Source organism: Kogia breviceps, chromosome 11 (assembly GCF_026419965.1).
Source record: "Kogia breviceps isolate mKogBre1 chromosome 11, mKogBre1 haplotype 1, whole genome shotgun sequence".
Lineage (NCBI taxonomy): Eukaryota > Metazoa > Chordata > Mammalia > Artiodactyla > Physeteridae > Kogia > Kogia breviceps.
Window position 1 is genome coordinate 82,534,736 of NC_081320.1, and position 16,496 is coordinate 82,551,231.

Consider the following 16,496-nt stretch of genomic DNA (forward strand, 5'->3'; position numbering starts at 1 on the left):
GGGGGCCGGGTGTGGTAACTCCCTGAGCCTCTGGCAGCCTGGGTTGGCGTCACGGCGCATCCTCACCTCCTCCTAGGGTTAGGAACGATTTCCTTGTTTCTCCAGGGAGGGGTCAGGACCGGCCAGGTGACCCTTAAGACTAAAACCAGGGTCATGGTTTAACCTGCCCTCCTTGCCGGCCAGGTTTCATCTGATCCCTGATTGGCTCGCCCGCTTGCTTCCGTCACAATCACTTCCTGGTCACGCTGTGGACGCTTTCGGGGCTTCTGCTTTCCACGGACTACGAGTCCCGTGTGGCTCTGCGACAGCGGAAGCGGAAGCGAGTACGGAGGTACCAGCTGGTCTCCGTAGGGCGGGGGTAGGGGGCTCCATGAATGGACGCGGCGGCGGCGGCGGCGGGAGCGGCCTGAGCTGGGCGCCGGGGCCAGGGCCGGGGGCTGCCCGGGGCCCGCGCCGCTGCATGGGGGCGGCCCGCGGGCCCTGAGAGGAAGGGCGGGCAGGCCGGATTGGGAGGGGCGGGGCCGGGCGGCCGCAGGCCGGAGGCGCGTCGGGCTGGAGCCGGTCACGATGCCCCGAAGGAAGCAAAGCCACCCGCAGCCCGTGAAATGCGAGGGGGTCAAAGGTCAGGGGTCAGGGGTCAGGGGCTGCGAGGTGGGGAGGAGCGGGGGTGGGGTCAGTGGTGTGGGTTCAGGTCTGGGTGGAGGGGGACTCTTGAGGGATGGGGTGGGCGATCTGGACTCCTAGCTTACCATCGAGGTACTAACGGAACCCGAGAGGGTCTATGAGTGCGGGAAGTACGGTCTGCGAGGGCTGGCTCCCCGGGTGCGAATGATGGGCACGGTTCCTGAGGGAGGATCTACAAGCCTCTTCCCCTCATCAGTGGATACCGAAGACTCCCTCGATGAAGGACCCGGGGCCCTGGTATTGGAGAGTGATTTGCTACTAGGCCAGGATCTGGAGTTTGAGGAAGAAGAGGAAGAGGAGGAAGGTGACGGCAACAGCGACCAGCTCATGGGCTTCGAGAGAGACTCTGAAGGTGGGTTTGGGGGACTTAAGGAAGTGACCGCTGGAACCCCGGCCTTTAGGAGGCGGGTTAGAGTATAGTGCCAGTGAGCAAAACACCGTTTCCTGCCACTGGGGCTGCTTTAGTTAAGATTTGAGCTAGATTTCTTCATTTGCCTGATGGTCCATCACTTTGTTGAGGTCAAGTTCTGGGGCCTGGTTCAAAGGTGGTATGAATAGGACAGTAGAAGAATCAGAACAGCTGGTTAAAAGTAAATGCCCTTTTAATAACTTAATCCCGCTCCCTAGCCCATTCCTTATATGAATTTATTTTTAAGAGGTTCAGGGAAGCAACCTCATTCAAGCTAGTACTTATATCTAATCTAACTCCCTTTCACCTGCAGAACAAACTCCTCTTGTATGGAGGTATTAGTCTCTGCCCTCAAATATCCTTCCACATTCCTCTTTCCTGTGATCTTAGCATCACCCCATCCTAGTTTGCTGCACTACCTATCCACTAACGCCACTTCTGAAGGATGATTTTGAAAAGTCACTGAGGGAATCCATGTAAAAGAGAATCCATCTTTTAGGTTTACAAGTGGTATTACATGCATTACTTTGTTTCCTCTTCCCTCCAAATTTTGCCTCTTGAGATAGTATAGAGGTGATTATAAAATAAAAACTAAGAGTCCTTACTGATGGAGGCACTGGAAAAAGGTATCAGGCCTCTGCCTTGTGTATTTTTACTTTCTTATCCCAAGAATCAGTTAATTATTTAATTATTAATTCATTTCAGTATGTGGTCCACTGTGAGCCCTTGATCTTTTTCCATTCATTGGTCCTATGTACAATTCTGTCATCACTAGGTTAGTCAAGCCTTGGAGGTAGATGATTTGTGTTGAATTTTTAGGATCATTGAAGAGAAGGGTGGAGGCCAGCAAGTGGGGAGACTGCAAGTGAGAAAGGGAGTTTGGAGTCTGTTCCTAGCCTGTGTTGATGTCTCTTCTCATGTCTGTCTCACCAGGAGACTCTCTGGGGGCCAGGCCTGGGCTTCCCTATGGGCTGAGCGACGACGAGTCTGGGGGCGGCCGGGCACTAAGTGCGGAGAGTGAAGTTGAGGAGCCAGCCAGGGGTCCAGGGGAGGCCAGGGGTGAGAGGCCAGGCCCAGCCTGCCAGCTGTGTGGGGGGCCCACAGGTGAGGGGCCGTGTTGTGGGGCAGGAGGGCCGGGTGGGGGGCCCCCGCTGCCCCCACGGCTACTATACTCATGCCGCCTCTGCGCCTTCGTGTCCCACTACTCGAGCCACCTGAAGCGGCACATGCAGACACACAGCGGGGAGAAGCCGTTCCGCTGTGGCCGCTGCCCCTACGCCTCAGCCCAGCTCGTCAACCTGACGCGACATACTCGCACCCACACTGGCGAGAAGCCCTACCGCTGTCCCCACTGCCCCTTTGCCTGCAGCAGCCTGGGCAACCTGAGGCGGCATCAGCGCACCCATGCGGGGCCCCCCACTCCTCCCTGCCCGACCTGTGGCTTCCGCTGCTGTGCTCCACGTCCTGCCCGGCCTCCCAGTCCCACAGAGCAGGAGGGGGCAGTGCCCCGGCAACCTGAAGGTAAAAAGCCAGGGACCAAAGAACCTGGGACGTGAGTGGGTGGCCTTAGGGGTACTTGGATTCATAGCCCAGGTCTGTCTCCACAGATGCCCTGCTGCTTCCAGATCTGAGCCTCCATGTGCCACCAGGTGGTGCCAGTTTCCTGCCGGACTGTGGGCAGCTGAGGGGTGAAGGGGAAGGCCTATGTGGGACTGGATCAGAACCACTGCCAGAGCTGCTGTTCCCTTGGACCTGCCGGAACTGTGGACAAGAGCTGGAAGAGGGGGAGGGTAGTCGGCTGGGAGCGGCCACGTGTGGGCGCTGCATGCGAGGAGAGACTGGAAGCGGTGCCAGTGGTGGACCCCAGGGCCCCAGTGACAAAGGCTTTGCCTGTAGCCTCTGCCCCTTTGCCACTCACTATCCCAACCACTTGGCTCGCCACATGAAGACGCACAGTGGCGAGAAGCCCTTCCGCTGTGCCCGCTGTCCTTACGCCTCTGCTCATCTGGACAACCTGAAACGGCACCAGCGCGTCCACACAGGAGAGAAGCCCTACAAGTGCCCCCTCTGCCCCTATGCCTGTGGCAACCTGGCCAACCTCAAGCGTCACGGTCGAATCCACTCTGGGGACAAACCTTTTCGGTGTAGTCTTTGCAACTACAGCTGCAACCAGAGCATGAACCTCAAACGCCACATGCTGCGGCACACAGGCGAGAAGCCCTTCCGCTGTGCCACTTGCGCCTATACCACGGGCCACTGGGACAACTACAAACGCCACCAAAAGGTGCACGGCCATGGTGGGGCAGGAGGGCCTGGCCTCTCTGCGTCCGAGGGCTGGGCCCCACCTCACAGTCCCCCCTCTGTTTTGAGCTCTCGGGGCCCAACAGCCCTGGGTGCCACTGGTAGCCGAGCTCTCCATACAGACTCACCCTGAACTAGGTCCTTCTCCCCTAGGGCTCTATGGATTAGCCCTGACCCTCCTGTATGTTTTATACAGATGGACCAGAAGCCACCTTTACCTTCCTCCCCCGCTGGCCAGGGGCTCCACACAGACTAACCTAGGCACTATATGGACCAGTCCAAACCCCATGGGCGGGGGGCCCATATGGACCAGGGGGGCCTTGCCTTGACTGATGCGACTTCATAAGCTCAGTGAGAAGGGCCCTGTATCCACCTCCACTGCTCCCAGGGGCGGTGGATGAACTGGCTGGGGGACTGTCCAGCCTCGCACCTGTTTATTTAACTTATTTCAGTGCTTTATAATAAAGGAAACACTAACAAAGCCACGACTATGCTGAGTTGGCAGTGGCAAGCACGACTTGGCCTCACCCTTAGCACAGCAGTCCATGCTGTGCTGGGGGGAGCAGGGGCAGTGAGAGGGAACCAGAGGTAGGCAGCAATCAGGCTGAGTTTAATGACGGGGAGCTGGGCCAGACCATACACAGACCTCTGCCCATCCCCTTGGCTCATGGCCCCGAGAAGCCAGAAGCAGCCTGGGGGGAGTTGTGGTTCCTCCCCAGGCAGGTAGCCATGGTCCCGTGGACTTTGTGCAAAATACTAAATGCTAATTTGGCATTGAAGGCCAGCTCTGAGCGATCCTTTGTATAGCCAGCCCCTGGGAGGGGAAGGGAAGGCAGGTTAGGAGGCCCCTGGCCGAGGAGAAAAGGGGACAATACGAAGAAAAATACCCCAGTTTGGGGGATACAGGCACAGGGCAAGTTTCTGAACACTCCTCCAGGGTAGAGGGCAGACATCCGAGCTCTGGAGGTCACAGATCCTCGTCTCCAATGCCCTCAAAGGCGAAATTGCCGTGGACATCACTGGCACTGGCATCTGTGCTGGGAGTGCCAATCCCCCGCAAGCTCACGGCACTCAGCTTGCTCTGTAATAAAGGCAGGGTCGGAGTCAGAGGGCTCAAGCCTCCCTAAGGTCCCCTACAAACACCAACCTCACCGACCCTCGTGGGAAACTCACTGAGAGTTTGACCATGGACTCCCGGCTGGCATCAGGTGACTCCTGGGGAGGAGGAGGCAGAGGTGTCAGAGACCTCACTGGGGAGGTGACACAAGGCCTGGGGGCTGGGGGACTGACTAGGGAGTGGTACTTACAAGCAGCGGTGGGGATTTCACGGCTTGCTGGCTGTCTGAGCGTCTCAGGGTGCCCCCCACCCGCCGGCGTAGCATCTGGGGATGGAGACATGAGGTGCCGATAAGGGCTGATCACTCCCTTTGGAATCCCAATCCCTTCCCCTCCCTCTCAGGAGAGGCGTCACCCCTAGGACAGAAAGCAGGGAGAGCCCACCACTCAGCTGCTTGGTCTGTGCTTGCTGCTTACCTTCCTGATACTGCCGCCGGATTTCTTCACCATCAGTTCATCTACCATGGACTGCAAGCAGATGCTCATCATGATAGCCTGAGGGCAAGGAGAGAGCTCAGCCTGACTAGAGTGGTCACCCTGAGCCCAGCACCCCTAAGACAAGGGCTCCCACTCACATGGAGTCCTGGAAGCCCTAGACTTGGGTATCTAAGAGAGACGGTGCCATGGGCTCCAGAGGAGGCCTGAGGGTGGGCTCACACCTGGGGGCTGGTGATGGTGACCCACTGTAGCCGGTCCTTGCTCATGAGGTATTCAAAAGCCAGTTCCAGGCGCACCTCACCCCGGCCCCGACCTGGGCTGCTTGTGCCTCCACTGGGTAGTGGCACCTGGGAGAGGAAGGGTAAGAATTAGGCTGAGCTCATTCTGACCGATATGCCTCTCCCTGACCCACTCCAGCCCATTCCCGAAGCTGAAGGCTTGCTGGGCCTCCATCCCAAAGGTCTCCCCCTTCTACCACAACTCACAGAGGAGGTGACCCGCCAGCACCGCATGCGGGTGACCCGGAAGGAGCCTTCACGGAGTTGCTGGCCAGGCAGGCGGAGCTGGAGGCTGAGCTCACTGTTGCCTGCGCTCACCACCACGGGACAGTCCTTCTCCGGGAAGTCAGCCACACAGGCATCGAAACGCAGGTAGCCATAGTGCCGCAGTGTCTGGGCCAGCCGCAGGAACTGAAACCCAGTCAGCACGCGGGACGGGTCAGGAGGGGAAGTGGGACAGCCCAGAGGAAGCAACCCCTTGGAGGGAGACAGGGAGGCGGGGCTCACCTCCTTCTTGGAGACCTTCTCTTGCAGTGATTTGAGCTGCCGGTGCTGCTCCTTGGTAACTAGGATCCACCCACGCTCAATGTCTGATACTGTCTACAGCGGAGACAAGGGGTGGGGTGTTCGGGGCTCCCAGTCAGAGACCCAAAGAGTGTCCAGTTACCTCTGTCCAGCCTGACCCCTAGCCCCACATTTGAGCAAGCTCTTCGCAGTTGAGTCCTTGACCATATCAGCTTACAAAGCAGGAAGAGTAGAGGTTGTGCCAGATGCCCTGAGAGTATTCTAGAAACTTCCCCATGAACTGGCAGTAAAGATACGAAAGGAGTTTTCTTGGCAGAGGGACACCAGAGCCATTTTCAGGGGAAGGGTTCTGAGGCAGCTCCAAGCTCACCTGAGCATAAAGCAGGTTCAGGCCAACCCGGTTCTCCATGACATCGTCATCATAGGCAGAGTCCCAATAACTGTGAGGCCAAGGGGTGGAAAGGGGTAATGGGGCTAAGCTGGGGGAAGGCAAGAGGCAGAATGGAAAAGGGGCAAAACCGGAGCAATCTGGAACTATGGGGCTAATGGTGATACAGTTGGAAGAAGCTTGGGAGGCCTGGTAGAAACAGCACTACCCCCTTGTCCAGATTATTCTGTCTCAAAACGTGGCCCCATAATCCAGTCCAGCACCCTCTCCCTCCTCCAAGCCCAGCCCTGACCTCTTCCTTAGCACAATCTTATACTCTTGACTCCGAAGACTGGCAACAGACACATAAGGCAGCTCAAACTCTTGCAACTTCCGTACAACTATGGGGTTTAAAAAAAAAAAAAAGAAAGAAAGAAAATGTCATGAAACTCAGGGGAGGGAAATCAAGAGAGAAGCCCTGGGGAAATACCACATTCTTGGGGGAGACAGGCAAATTCACAAGTGGAAACAGAGGGAAGCTGTAAAGTCCAGACAAACTCACACGAAAAGGCTCCATCCTCTTTTTCTCGAACTAGAAAGAGACTAAAGTATCCGATCAAGTCATCTGGAAGATCCAGCTTTGCAGCCACAGCCTAGGAATAGGGAAGGAAATACAGCTCATCAGGCTGGATCGTTCCAATCACCCCAAGCCTGGGAACCTGGGGTGCAGGGGGAGGAGGGGCAGTGCAGAACAAGCGCCTCACCTCCAGGACATCCTCAGTCTGATCTGAAGTTAGCACATTGACCAGAACTTTCTGCCCGTTGCTAAGCAGCACTTCCAAGGAGACCTCTTCTGTTGGGACCTGCTGTGTCTCCTGGTTGTGAGCATACACGGGAATGGGAAGCGCCTTGTTAACAACATGCCCAGCGTCCAGCTCTGACCCTTCCCAACTATGTTGTACTGTAGGTCCCTCTGGTGACTTTATTCTCAGCTGTTTAATTATAGACTGGGTTTCCTTCATTTCACTGGTACAGCAGAAGCCCCATTCCGTACAGAAAGGTGCCAGGATGGCTCCTCTGTACCCACCTCATTAAAATGATGTGGCCCTGCAGAAAGATGCTTCCCTTAAATCTTGGTCCCATCCAAAGCCTTACCTGTTGCGCCCGACGCAGGAAACTATTGAAGGTCTCACTGCTCCCAAGCAATGGGTCTTGTCGAACTGTGGGGACAAGAGAATGATGTTCTAATAACTTATGATTCCCTCTTGGATCCCCCAGTTCTCTTTTTGGCAGGCCCCCCAGGTCCCCTTTCCTGGGCTGATGGTGGCTTGTCACATCTCCCTACTGGCCTCACCTCACTCACTGTTTGCATAAATTCTTCACCTTCCCCACCCTGGGCTACCATCTAGTTGAGTCCAGTCTATAGAACTAGGGGAAAATAATGTTCATCTAAAGCACATCAGATACAAATTAAGTTCTCCCTGCCGATCGAAACTGCTTTAAGACTAGTCAGTGCTATATTAGTATTTCTCATAGATGTCAGTGCCCAAATTGCTTTGCTGGTACCTAGATATCAGAGCATCCTTGCATGCTACTTACTTTTGTTAATTAAATAATGGATAAAACAATAGGCTTCCCAGATCTACAGATTCCTTCAGGACCTTCTACAAAATCAGCTGTTTTGAGTCTCTCTCCATAGTCCTCAACAGAGTCAGCCTAAAGTTCCCTCCAACCACTCACCAGCTTGCATGTACTTCTCTAACTGCTCTCTCCTCTGTTCTACCTCTGCGGGTGTCAGGGAGAAAAGCTTCTTTGGGGGAAATGCAGGAAGCACATTGGCCCCATATTCCTTCCGAAGCTATTTGGAGAAAGAGATACAACTCTTCACATAAACACAGCAAATGAGAAGAGGCAATCCACATTCATAATGTTCTCTTGGGCTCCCCCCCTTCCCTTTCTTTAGTCCCTGCTCCCCTGGTCATCCAGGAAATCATTCCTTTGGCAGGGGCAATATCCCAAGGGAGCCGTTCCTCTGTCCTAGATATATGTTCTTTCCAATCTTACAATATACAAGTCAGTCCCTCCACAGTGTGGGAAGGGTTTGTATAGGGCCAGGGCCTAGGGAGACCCTTGATTATCTAGCAAGGCTGTGTTCACTGAACCCTCACAGGAAGCAAAGGGCTTTGTAAGGAAAGTTTATGTAAACAGTTAAGTAATAGCTAAATATATTCACGAAGTACTTTAGGACTTAAAGGGACTTTGCAGATCAATGACTCCATTTTTCAGTTGTAGAAGCTGAGGCCCAAAGAAATCAGGTAACTTGCTCAGGGTTGCACAACTAGTTATCAGTAAAACCAGGACTCTGTACCGAGTTAAATACAGAGCTCAGAATTTGGTGAGGGGAACAGAGAAACATTACATCACAGAGACATAAGGATAACAGGAACAGCTACACCCGCTCAGGTGAGTCAAGGAACACAGACAGAAGCTGGTGAATGGTTTGTATCAATATGAGCAGGGAAAAGAATTTCAAGTTGCAGCTCAGAAGACAGAAGGACAGTGCTTTGGCAGCTTAGGGGGAAGGGTTGTTGTTTTCTCCATGCACAGGCACAGGCAGTGTACAGGCTGTGTAAGATGGGAACAGAGAAGAAAGGAGGGAGTATGTGCGTATAGGCAGAAGCAGTTAGTGGCAGACATTAAGCTTCCTGGGAGTTCCCCGGAAATGTCAGACGATAAGATAAAAGCACCAAATCCTTCCCTATGGCAGTGACTAAAGGGGAACTACAGCCTACGGGAAAGCGACGAGGAGGGAAATGGAGACACTGATGCCCAGGTGTAGAAAAGGGCTTGAAGCTGCCTCAAGGCAGGGGTGCTAGTCCCACCTGCTCGTGCAGCCCCAGGAGTTGGCTGTAGCGCACCCGACAGTGCAGGACTCCATTCACGTGAATGTTATAGGCCTGAGGACACAAAAGCAGGCAAGCAGTTTAGGGTCGCGGTCTTGTTTAGGGTTGCTCGCCTCGCTCGCCATTTTGGCGGGGCTTGAGAACCCTGGCCGGAAGTTGCCTGCCACAGCTCCGCCTGAGCAACGCGCCGAGATCTTCCAAAGGTGGCCAGTCGATTTTCCCCAGAGCCAGGTCCCAAAGCAGAAGGGCCAGTCGGGGGAAACCCGGGCGCTCAGGCTGCAGTCTTCCTCCCCAAGAGGCCAGGGACGCCCACAAGAGTAGCCGCGGCCCGGCCGGGGGAGGCGATGCGGCCGAACAAAGGACCTACAGGAGCTGGGGCGACCTTTGGATGAATCTGAGACGTAATATAAGCTCCCAGCGAGGCCGTCGGGACTCGGCGGCCTGTGACCAGGCCCGAAAGGTGGCGGCCAGACTTCGGAGGCCGCTCGGAGAGGGCTCCGGCCCGTTATCCCCGCCCCTGCCCTGCCAGGCTCCGGCCGCTCCTCACCACGTAGGCGGAGCCGCCGCTGTCCCCGCTGCGGGACTCGGTTTCAGGAATGGAAAAGTGCATGTTCCCTGCGGCAGGGCCCGGCCGGGTCCGGACTGTGAGGGCCACAGCGGCTTTGCACGCTCGCCTCCGCTCCTCAGCGCGTCCCCGAAGCCTCGCTCGCCATTTTGGGGGATACTTGCGATCAGAGGTGGGAAGGGCTGGGGACGTCCGCTCTGGGGCGCAGCGCCCCCGGCATCCTGGGAACTGTAGTCTAAAGGGCAAGAGCCGACAGCCGGGATTGGGAGCCCAAAGCTGAGAAGGCCCTTATCGCGACCCGTAGCCAGGGGCAGAGCCCCAGAGCACTTCGGGACTTGTAGTCCGGTTGGAGCTGCGCGCCGAGGCTGTCGGCCCAGGGGCGCTGTAGTCCCTGTGACCCAGGCGGGCGGAGCCTAGGACAGAGGATGATGGCTGCCGTGGCCGTGGCTGTTCGTGAGGGTGAGTGAAGGGCCGAGCGCACAAACAGGTATGCGAGCGGACGGGCGCCGGACGGCTACTGATGGGCCCTGAGTACCTCTGGGCCCTGTCGTTCGGTTCCCGCGCCACGCCGGACTCTGGCCCGCACTGCCTCGGGCACACTCCGTTCCGCGTACCGGCTTGTTCCTCCGGGAGGTGTGCGTGCTCCCTTCTTCCCCCCGCCCCCCTTCCCTTTGATCCTGCCGCGCACTGCGTCCCCCACAATGATCCCCGGCTCACCTCCCGCCTGGTGGCGGACCCGTAGTCATGCAGACCCAGCAGCCAGCAGCGCCGAGTACGTGTCCCCGCAAACCCTCCCGGAGCCTCTCTGGTTCACTTTGTGCCCTGTTTTCTGATGCAGACTCGGGATCTGGGATGAAGGCGGAGCTTGTTCCTCGGCCTGGGGTAAGTGCGGGTGCCCTCCCTAGCCGCCTGTCAGGCGGTACGCAGGAGGCCGTGTCAACTTCATTCCGACCCAATCTTCATCCCCGTTTCACTTTATTTCTTGGTAAAGCCAGGAGATTTTACAGAGCTTTTTCAGCCCTAACGGTAATGTGACTGTGACCTGCAGGAGAAACTTCGATCCCTGTGGGCTCTAAGCTCGTAACAGGTAGCTGCTGAGACTTAGGAAGGGTTAGGGATACTGTGGGAGACTAGTAAGTATCCAGTGGTGTTTATTCATTTTGGGAATTGTTGGGGAAGAGCAGTGTTTTATGTCTGTGTCTTAGGCAAGGGGGAGGGAGATGACCCAAGAAGAAAAGCTGCAGCTTCGGAAGGAAAAGAAACAGCAGAAGAAGAAACGGAAAGAGGAAAAGGGGGCAGAACCAGAAGCTGGCTCTGCTGTATCTGCAGCTCATTGTCAAGGTGCGGGGGCTTAAAAGGGCCAGGGTGTGGAGCCAGTAAAGGGATGTGGTGGGAGAGAAGAGGGGGAGACAGGACAAAGTTGGTTTGAACAAGTGAAAAGGGAAAAAGTTTAGATAAACAGGAAAAGAAACTTTGGTTGGGGCATAGCTATTACCTACCTGGGGCTTGGGCACCTCTTCCTTCTACCTTTAGTAGGCCCGACCAAAGACCTTCCTGGACTGGACAGTCAGTTGGGCAGTGCCAAGGAGAAGGTTCCAGCAGGTCGGAGTAAGGCTGAACTTCGAGCTGAAAGGCGGGCCAAGCAGGAGGCTGAGCGGGCCCTGAAGCAGGCAAGAAAAGGGGACCAAGGAGGGCCACCTCCTCAGGCCTGCCCCAGCACAGCTGGAGAAACCCCCTCAGGTATCTTCACTTCAAGACGTCTGTTGATTCAAATGCCTATGTTAGCTCAGGCTTCCCCACAGTAAAACAGCTCCCAATTTTCACCTTGGTTCCTAGAGTTCACAATTCTCTCCTTAGCCTCATCCTACCCCTGTTTCTTTTTCTACTCTTTTTTCCTGTTTTTTTCCATCTCTCTCTCTCTCAAATCTTTCTCGATGTCCCTTATGCCTTGAAAGCAGATTTCTCATTATCACCTACAGTGTCTTGAAAAACACGATTGTTATCTTCTAGGAGTGAAGCGTCTACCCGAGCATAGTCAGGTTGATGACCCCACACTTCTGAGGAGGCTTGTTAAAAAACCAGAACGACAGCAGGTAGGAAGTGGGTTTGGTGTGTGGCCAGAAAGAGCCTAGGGAGATGGAATAGAGGGAGGAAAGGTGCTTTGGGCAAAGTGAGACCCTGGAAAAGGATGGGTATTTGGCTCACCATCTTCTTCCTTCCCAGCATTATCTCACAGTTTTAAACTCTGGGCCCTTGGTCCTGTTCCCCTGTTTTGTCAAGGTTCCTACACGAAAGGATTATGGATCCAAAGTCAGTCTCTTCTCCCACCTGCCCCAGTACAGCAGACAAAACTCTCTGACCCAGTTTATGAGGTAGGAGCTTATGAAATTGTCATAACTTTTAAGCATGGGGAGTTTTAGTAATTCTGTTTTGAAAGTGACTGGAAACTTGAGGTTGGATCTGTGGAAAGAAGCATGAACACAAGGCAGAACTCAGAGGAAATGGGGGTGTCTGTGCGAGTGAAGGAGGTTCCTTTTCATCAAGGGCAGGTGGGTGGCAGGTGCTCAAGTTCCCTTGCAAAGTGTGTGACACCGCCATCCCATCAGCATCCCATCCTCTGTGATCCACCCAGCCATGGTGCGACTTGGCCTGCAGTACTCCCAGGGCCTGGTCAGTGGCTCCAACGCCCGGTGCATTGCCTTGCTTCGTGCCTTGCAGCAGGTATGTCCCATCTTGTTAGCTCTTATGATCCAGCCTCTCCTTCCCCAGCACTACCCCAGCTTCTCCAACCCAGAGTCATCTCTGGGGGGAAGAGGGAATGACTCCACCCTCAGAAGACTTTCCTCAGAAGCTTACACTATCCCCCTTCCAGAGACTTTTGTTGGGGTGCATTTTGCTGATCAACTTGTGTACCCTACAGGTGATTCAGGATTATACCACACCTCCCAATGAAGAACTATCAAGGGACCTAGTGAATAAACTAAAGCCCTACTTCAGGTAAGGATGACCACTGCACATCCACTCCCACCCCACCTTGCTCAGTCCTTTTCTTGGATCATTTTTCTTGCTCTTCTACCTCTATTTTCATTTTTCTGTCTTCTCTTTTTTTTTTTTTTTTAAATTTTATTTATTTATTTTTGGCTGTGTTGGGTTTTCGTTTCTGTGCGAGGGCTTTCTCTAGTTGCGGTGAGCGGGGGCCACTCTTCATCATGGTGCGCGGGCCTCTCACTGTCGCGGCCTCTCTTGTTGTGGAGCACAGGCGCCAGACGCGCAGGCTCAGTAGTTGTGGCTCACGGGCCCAGTTGCTCCGCGGCATGTGGGATCTTCCCAGACCAGGGCTCGAACCCATGTCCCCTGCATTGGCAGGCAGATTCTCAACCATTGCGCCACCAGGGAAGCCCTTTGTCTTCTCTTTAAAAAATGTTTTTAAATGTGAAAGCTTTGTGAGCTGTGAAGAGTTGCACAGATGCGAGGTGTTGTTGTTGTAGCTTCCTGACTCAGTGCCGTCCCTTGTCAGCGAGCATGTACAACGCCATCAAGTTCCTTAACAAGGAGATCACGGGTGTGAGCAGCTCCAAGCGGGAAGAGGAGGTGATGAGTATGAGGAATGAGCAAGGCATGCACCTGGGGGATAGAGCTGGAAACATGTTCGGGGCTCCCAGAAGGGGCAACTCTCTGGTCTGCCTGGTCAAGGGTTAAGGAGGTGGTGGGTCTGTCTGACCTGGGCCCCCTTTAGGCCTGTCATTATATGCATATTCAAGCATCCAGCATGATAATCAAAGGGTAAGTTGTATCCATTTCTTGTTCCATAAGTATCTTGCTCCGTTTAGGCCAAGTCAGAACTTCGAGCAGCCATTGATCGATATGTGCAAGAGAAGATTGTGCTTGCAGCTCAGGCAATCTCACGCTTTGCTTATGAGAAGATCAGTAATGGAGATGTGATCCTGGTATATGGATGGTATGGGCCAGACCCTATGACTGAGAAAATTGGGGAGTGAAATGATTTGAAGAAGGAACTGCCCCTTTGCCCTTTAGGAATGAGCTGACCATCAGTCAGTGATATTTATAACTGAATCCTCCTCTCCATTCACTCCAGCTCATCTCTGGTATCACGAATTCTTCAGGAGGCTTGGGCTAAGGGCCGGCGGTTTCGGGTGGTAGTGGTGGACAGCCGGCCACGGCTGGAGGGAAAGCACATGCTACGATTTCTGGTCCGTGCTGGGGTCCCTGCCTCCTACCTGCTGATTCCTGCAGCTTCCTATGTGCTCCCAGAGGTGAGGGCAGAGGAAAAGGACTCCAAACTTGGAGTAAAAGGGTATAGTAGTATAGACATAGTCTCGCCTTCCCAACATTGCAATTGTCTAGAAATACTAGAATTACACAGCTGTGTTTATATTTAGTAGGCGAAGCATCTACAGCATGTTATACAGCATGTCTAACTATTGCAAGAACCTTATATAAAACTAGTAGCCGCTGAGAGGGAACAGGGCAAAAGTTTAGTTTTCCTGTGGGTGGTGTGGTGAGTCAATGGTCAGGTGTTTTCCAAGAGCCTTTACTAAGATTTGTTACCCATTGCCTTAATATTGCTGTCCTGGGTAAGAGCTGGGAATCTTATTCTGCATTGGTCACACATGACATTTTTTTTCATCCTCTCTACTCTCCAAAATAGGTTTCTAAGGTGCTGTTGGGAGCTCATGCACTCCTGGCCAACGGGTCTGTGATGTCACGGGTAGGGACAGCACAGCTGGCCCTGGTGGCACGGGCCCATAACGTGCCAGTGCTGGTCTGCTGTGAAACATACAAGTTTTGTGAGCGTGTGCAGACTGATGCCTTTGTCTCTAATGAGCTAGGTAAGGAGGCCCAGGAGGGCAGGAGAGAAGGTTCCAGGGACCTGAGAAGATTTGGGAGGGAGAGGGGAGGTTGAAGTACAACTTATTTTTTATTTTTATTTCTTTTATAAATTTCTTTTATTTATTTTTGGCTGCGTTGGGTCTTCGTTGCTGTGCGCGGGCTTTCTCTAGTTGCGGCGAGTGGGGGTTACTCTTCATTGCGGTGCGCGGGCTTCTCACTGCGGACACGGGCTCTAGGTGTGCAGACTTCAGTAGTTGTGGCTCACGGGCTCTAGGGCGCAGGCGCAGTAGTTGTAGCGCACGGGCTTAGTTGCTCTGCAGCATGTGGGATCTTCCCGGACCAAGGCTCGAACCTGTGTCCCCTGCGTTGGCAGGTGGATTCTTAACCACTGTGTCACAAGGGAAGCCCACAGCTTAGTTTTTTAAAGTACGTAAAAGGGTACACCTCCCATTGCAGATGACCCTGACGATCTGCTGTGTGAGCGAGGAGAACGTGTGGCCCTGGCTGACTGGCAGAACCACTCGTCCCTACGGTTGTTGAATCTGGTCTATGATGTGACCCCCCCAGAACTGGTGGATCTGGTGATCACGGAGCTGGGCATGATCCCTTGCAGTTCTGTACCTGTTGTGCTGCGAGTCAAGAGTAGTGACCAGTGAGTGGGGGAACACAGGGTCAATAAATGACATACTCCCTACACTTAGCAACTCTGCTGCCTTTTATCTCTTTTAGCATCGCCACCGCTTAGGTTAGGAGTGCAGACTCTCCAGCCCCTCTTAGCACCTGCTACCAACCTCCATGCCAGTGCTTTGGGGCCAAAGTGAAGGTCAGTATGGAGACCAAAAACTATCCAAGTCATCAACCATTTATTGAGCATCTCTGTGCCAGACACTGAGCTAGATATGAGGAAAAGTATAATAAGGACAAATAAGAGTCCTATCCTTAGTATTTTAGTATTATTATTACATTAATATTTAAGTTAAACCAATATATTGATATTTATATGAAATAGTTACACACTAATATATTAATATTTTGTATCCTTAGTATTGAGTATTTACTGTGTGTCATAAACTGTCCCTTCCTTATCCATTTAGGAAGGTTAATACCACTCTATGAAGTGCGATTTTATAGATGAGATAACTGGGGCACAGAAAGGTTAAGTTACTTGCCCAAGGTAATACTAAGTAAACCGGCATGTGATCTCCGGCATTCTGGATCTAGAGACTGTGCCTGTAATTTTTACGCTATTTGCCATTAAGGGGTACTCATCATGACGGAGGAAGACAGATGATATCTACAGTATGAGATACATTCTACTAGTAGTATGAACAGAGTTCATTGGAAGCACCCCAGGATGTTGCCAGGAGATCTAGTGAGGTTGGGGAAGACTTTACAGGTAACATCTGACCTAGTCCTTGAAGGATAAGAAGTTTCCCAGTTGGAAAGAATGAGAATGCAGATCAACAGAGGAAATAACTTAGACTACAGAATAGGCCTTAAAATGACGGGCCAATTTCAAAGTGTCAGGTAGTGTGGTAAAGCTAGAACCGCGGCTTATGTGGACAATTAGTGATACAGCTGCTAACGTAGGTTGGATTGGGTCCAGATTGTGAGCGTCTAACCATTGTGGTTAGCCTAAAAAAAATGTTAGAATCATCCATTGTGTGTGTGTGTGTGTGTGTGTTTTATTGAAAAATTTCAAGCAGCACAGAAGTACAGTGAACTATACAAAGAATCCCCATCACCAAATGTACTAATTATCAAGATTTGCCACATATGCTTTCTGTTTCCCTTTTTTTTCCTTGCTGAAGTTGTATTAGAGCAAATCCCAGACATTATATCGTTTTACTCCTCCAAGCATCAGTATGTCTCTAAAAAATATGGAAGCTTACCATGTCATTACACTTATTAAACTCTTCCTTATTGTCCAGTCCATAATCCAATTTCCTTGATTGTCTCAAAAGCAGCTTTTTACTGTTGAATCAGGATCCAAACAAATCCATATATTACATGTTGTTATTTTGTCTTAAATTTTTTGTAATCAAAAGCAGTCTCTCCA

The 16,496-nt window shown here is 52.9% G+C and overlaps 3 protein-coding genes across 9 annotated transcripts; 2 read left to right on the forward strand and 1 right to left on the reverse strand.

Moving 5' to 3' along the window:
- Positions 1 to 236: 236 nt before the first annotated feature.
- On the forward strand, positions 237 to 3,875 carry ZNF513 (zinc finger protein 513). Of its 2 annotated transcripts, none has more exons than XM_059079936.2 (4): positions 237 to 331; positions 881 to 1,036; positions 2,027 to 2,614; positions 2,701 to 3,875. In XM_059079936.2, the coding sequence occupies exons 2-4, from the start codon at positions 1,012 to 1,014 to the stop codon at positions 3,525 to 3,527; spliced, it is 1,440 nt and encodes a 479-aa protein (XP_058935919.1). In that variant the 5' UTR covers positions 237 to 331; positions 881 to 1,011; the 3' UTR covers positions 3,528 to 3,875. The 2 variants fall into 2 exon arrangements, with proteins under 2 accessions (XP_058935919.1, XP_058935917.1); XM_059079934.2 differs by lacking the exon at positions 237 to 331 and adding an exon at positions 470 to 622.
- Positions 3,876 to 3,983: 108 nt separating this feature from the next.
- SNX17 (sorting nexin 17) lies at positions 3,984 to 10,415 on the reverse strand. Its single transcript, XM_059079937.2, has 15 exons — positions 9,569 to 10,415; positions 9,001 to 9,075; positions 7,859 to 7,976; positions 7,274 to 7,338; positions 6,883 to 6,993; positions 6,681 to 6,771; positions 6,432 to 6,519; positions 6,122 to 6,191; positions 5,734 to 5,826; positions 5,434 to 5,637; positions 5,170 to 5,295; positions 4,928 to 5,005; positions 4,702 to 4,776; positions 4,568 to 4,609; positions 3,984 to 4,475 (listed from the first exon to the last, which is right to left on the reverse strand). The coding sequence occupies exons 1-15, from the start codon at positions 9,629 to 9,631 to the stop codon at positions 4,362 to 4,364; spliced, it is 1,413 nt and encodes a 470-aa protein (XP_058935920.1). The 5' UTR covers positions 9,632 to 10,415; the 3' UTR covers positions 3,984 to 4,361.
- Positions 9,824 to 15,137, forward strand: EIF2B4 (eukaryotic translation initiation factor 2B subunit delta). Of its 6 annotated transcripts, none has more exons than XM_059079930.2 (13): positions 9,824 to 10,045; positions 10,425 to 10,468; positions 10,792 to 10,927; positions 11,123 to 11,326; positions 11,597 to 11,679; positions 11,867 to 11,958; positions 12,193 to 12,307; positions 12,507 to 12,583; positions 13,075 to 13,177; positions 13,417 to 13,544; positions 13,683 to 13,860; positions 14,256 to 14,436; positions 14,894 to 15,137. In XM_059079930.2, the coding sequence occupies exons 1-13, from the start codon at positions 10,012 to 10,014 to the stop codon at positions 15,091 to 15,093; spliced, it is 1,575 nt and encodes a 524-aa protein (XP_058935913.1). In that variant the 5' UTR covers positions 9,824 to 10,011; the 3' UTR covers positions 15,094 to 15,137. The 6 variants fall into 6 exon arrangements, with proteins under 6 accessions (XP_058935913.1, XP_058935912.1, XP_058935914.1 ...); XM_059079929.2 differs by having other exon boundaries at positions 9,921 to 10,045; positions 11,120 to 11,326; XM_059079931.2 differs by having other exon boundaries at positions 9,979 to 10,073; positions 11,120 to 11,326.
- Positions 15,138 to 16,496: the final 1,359 nt, after the last annotated feature.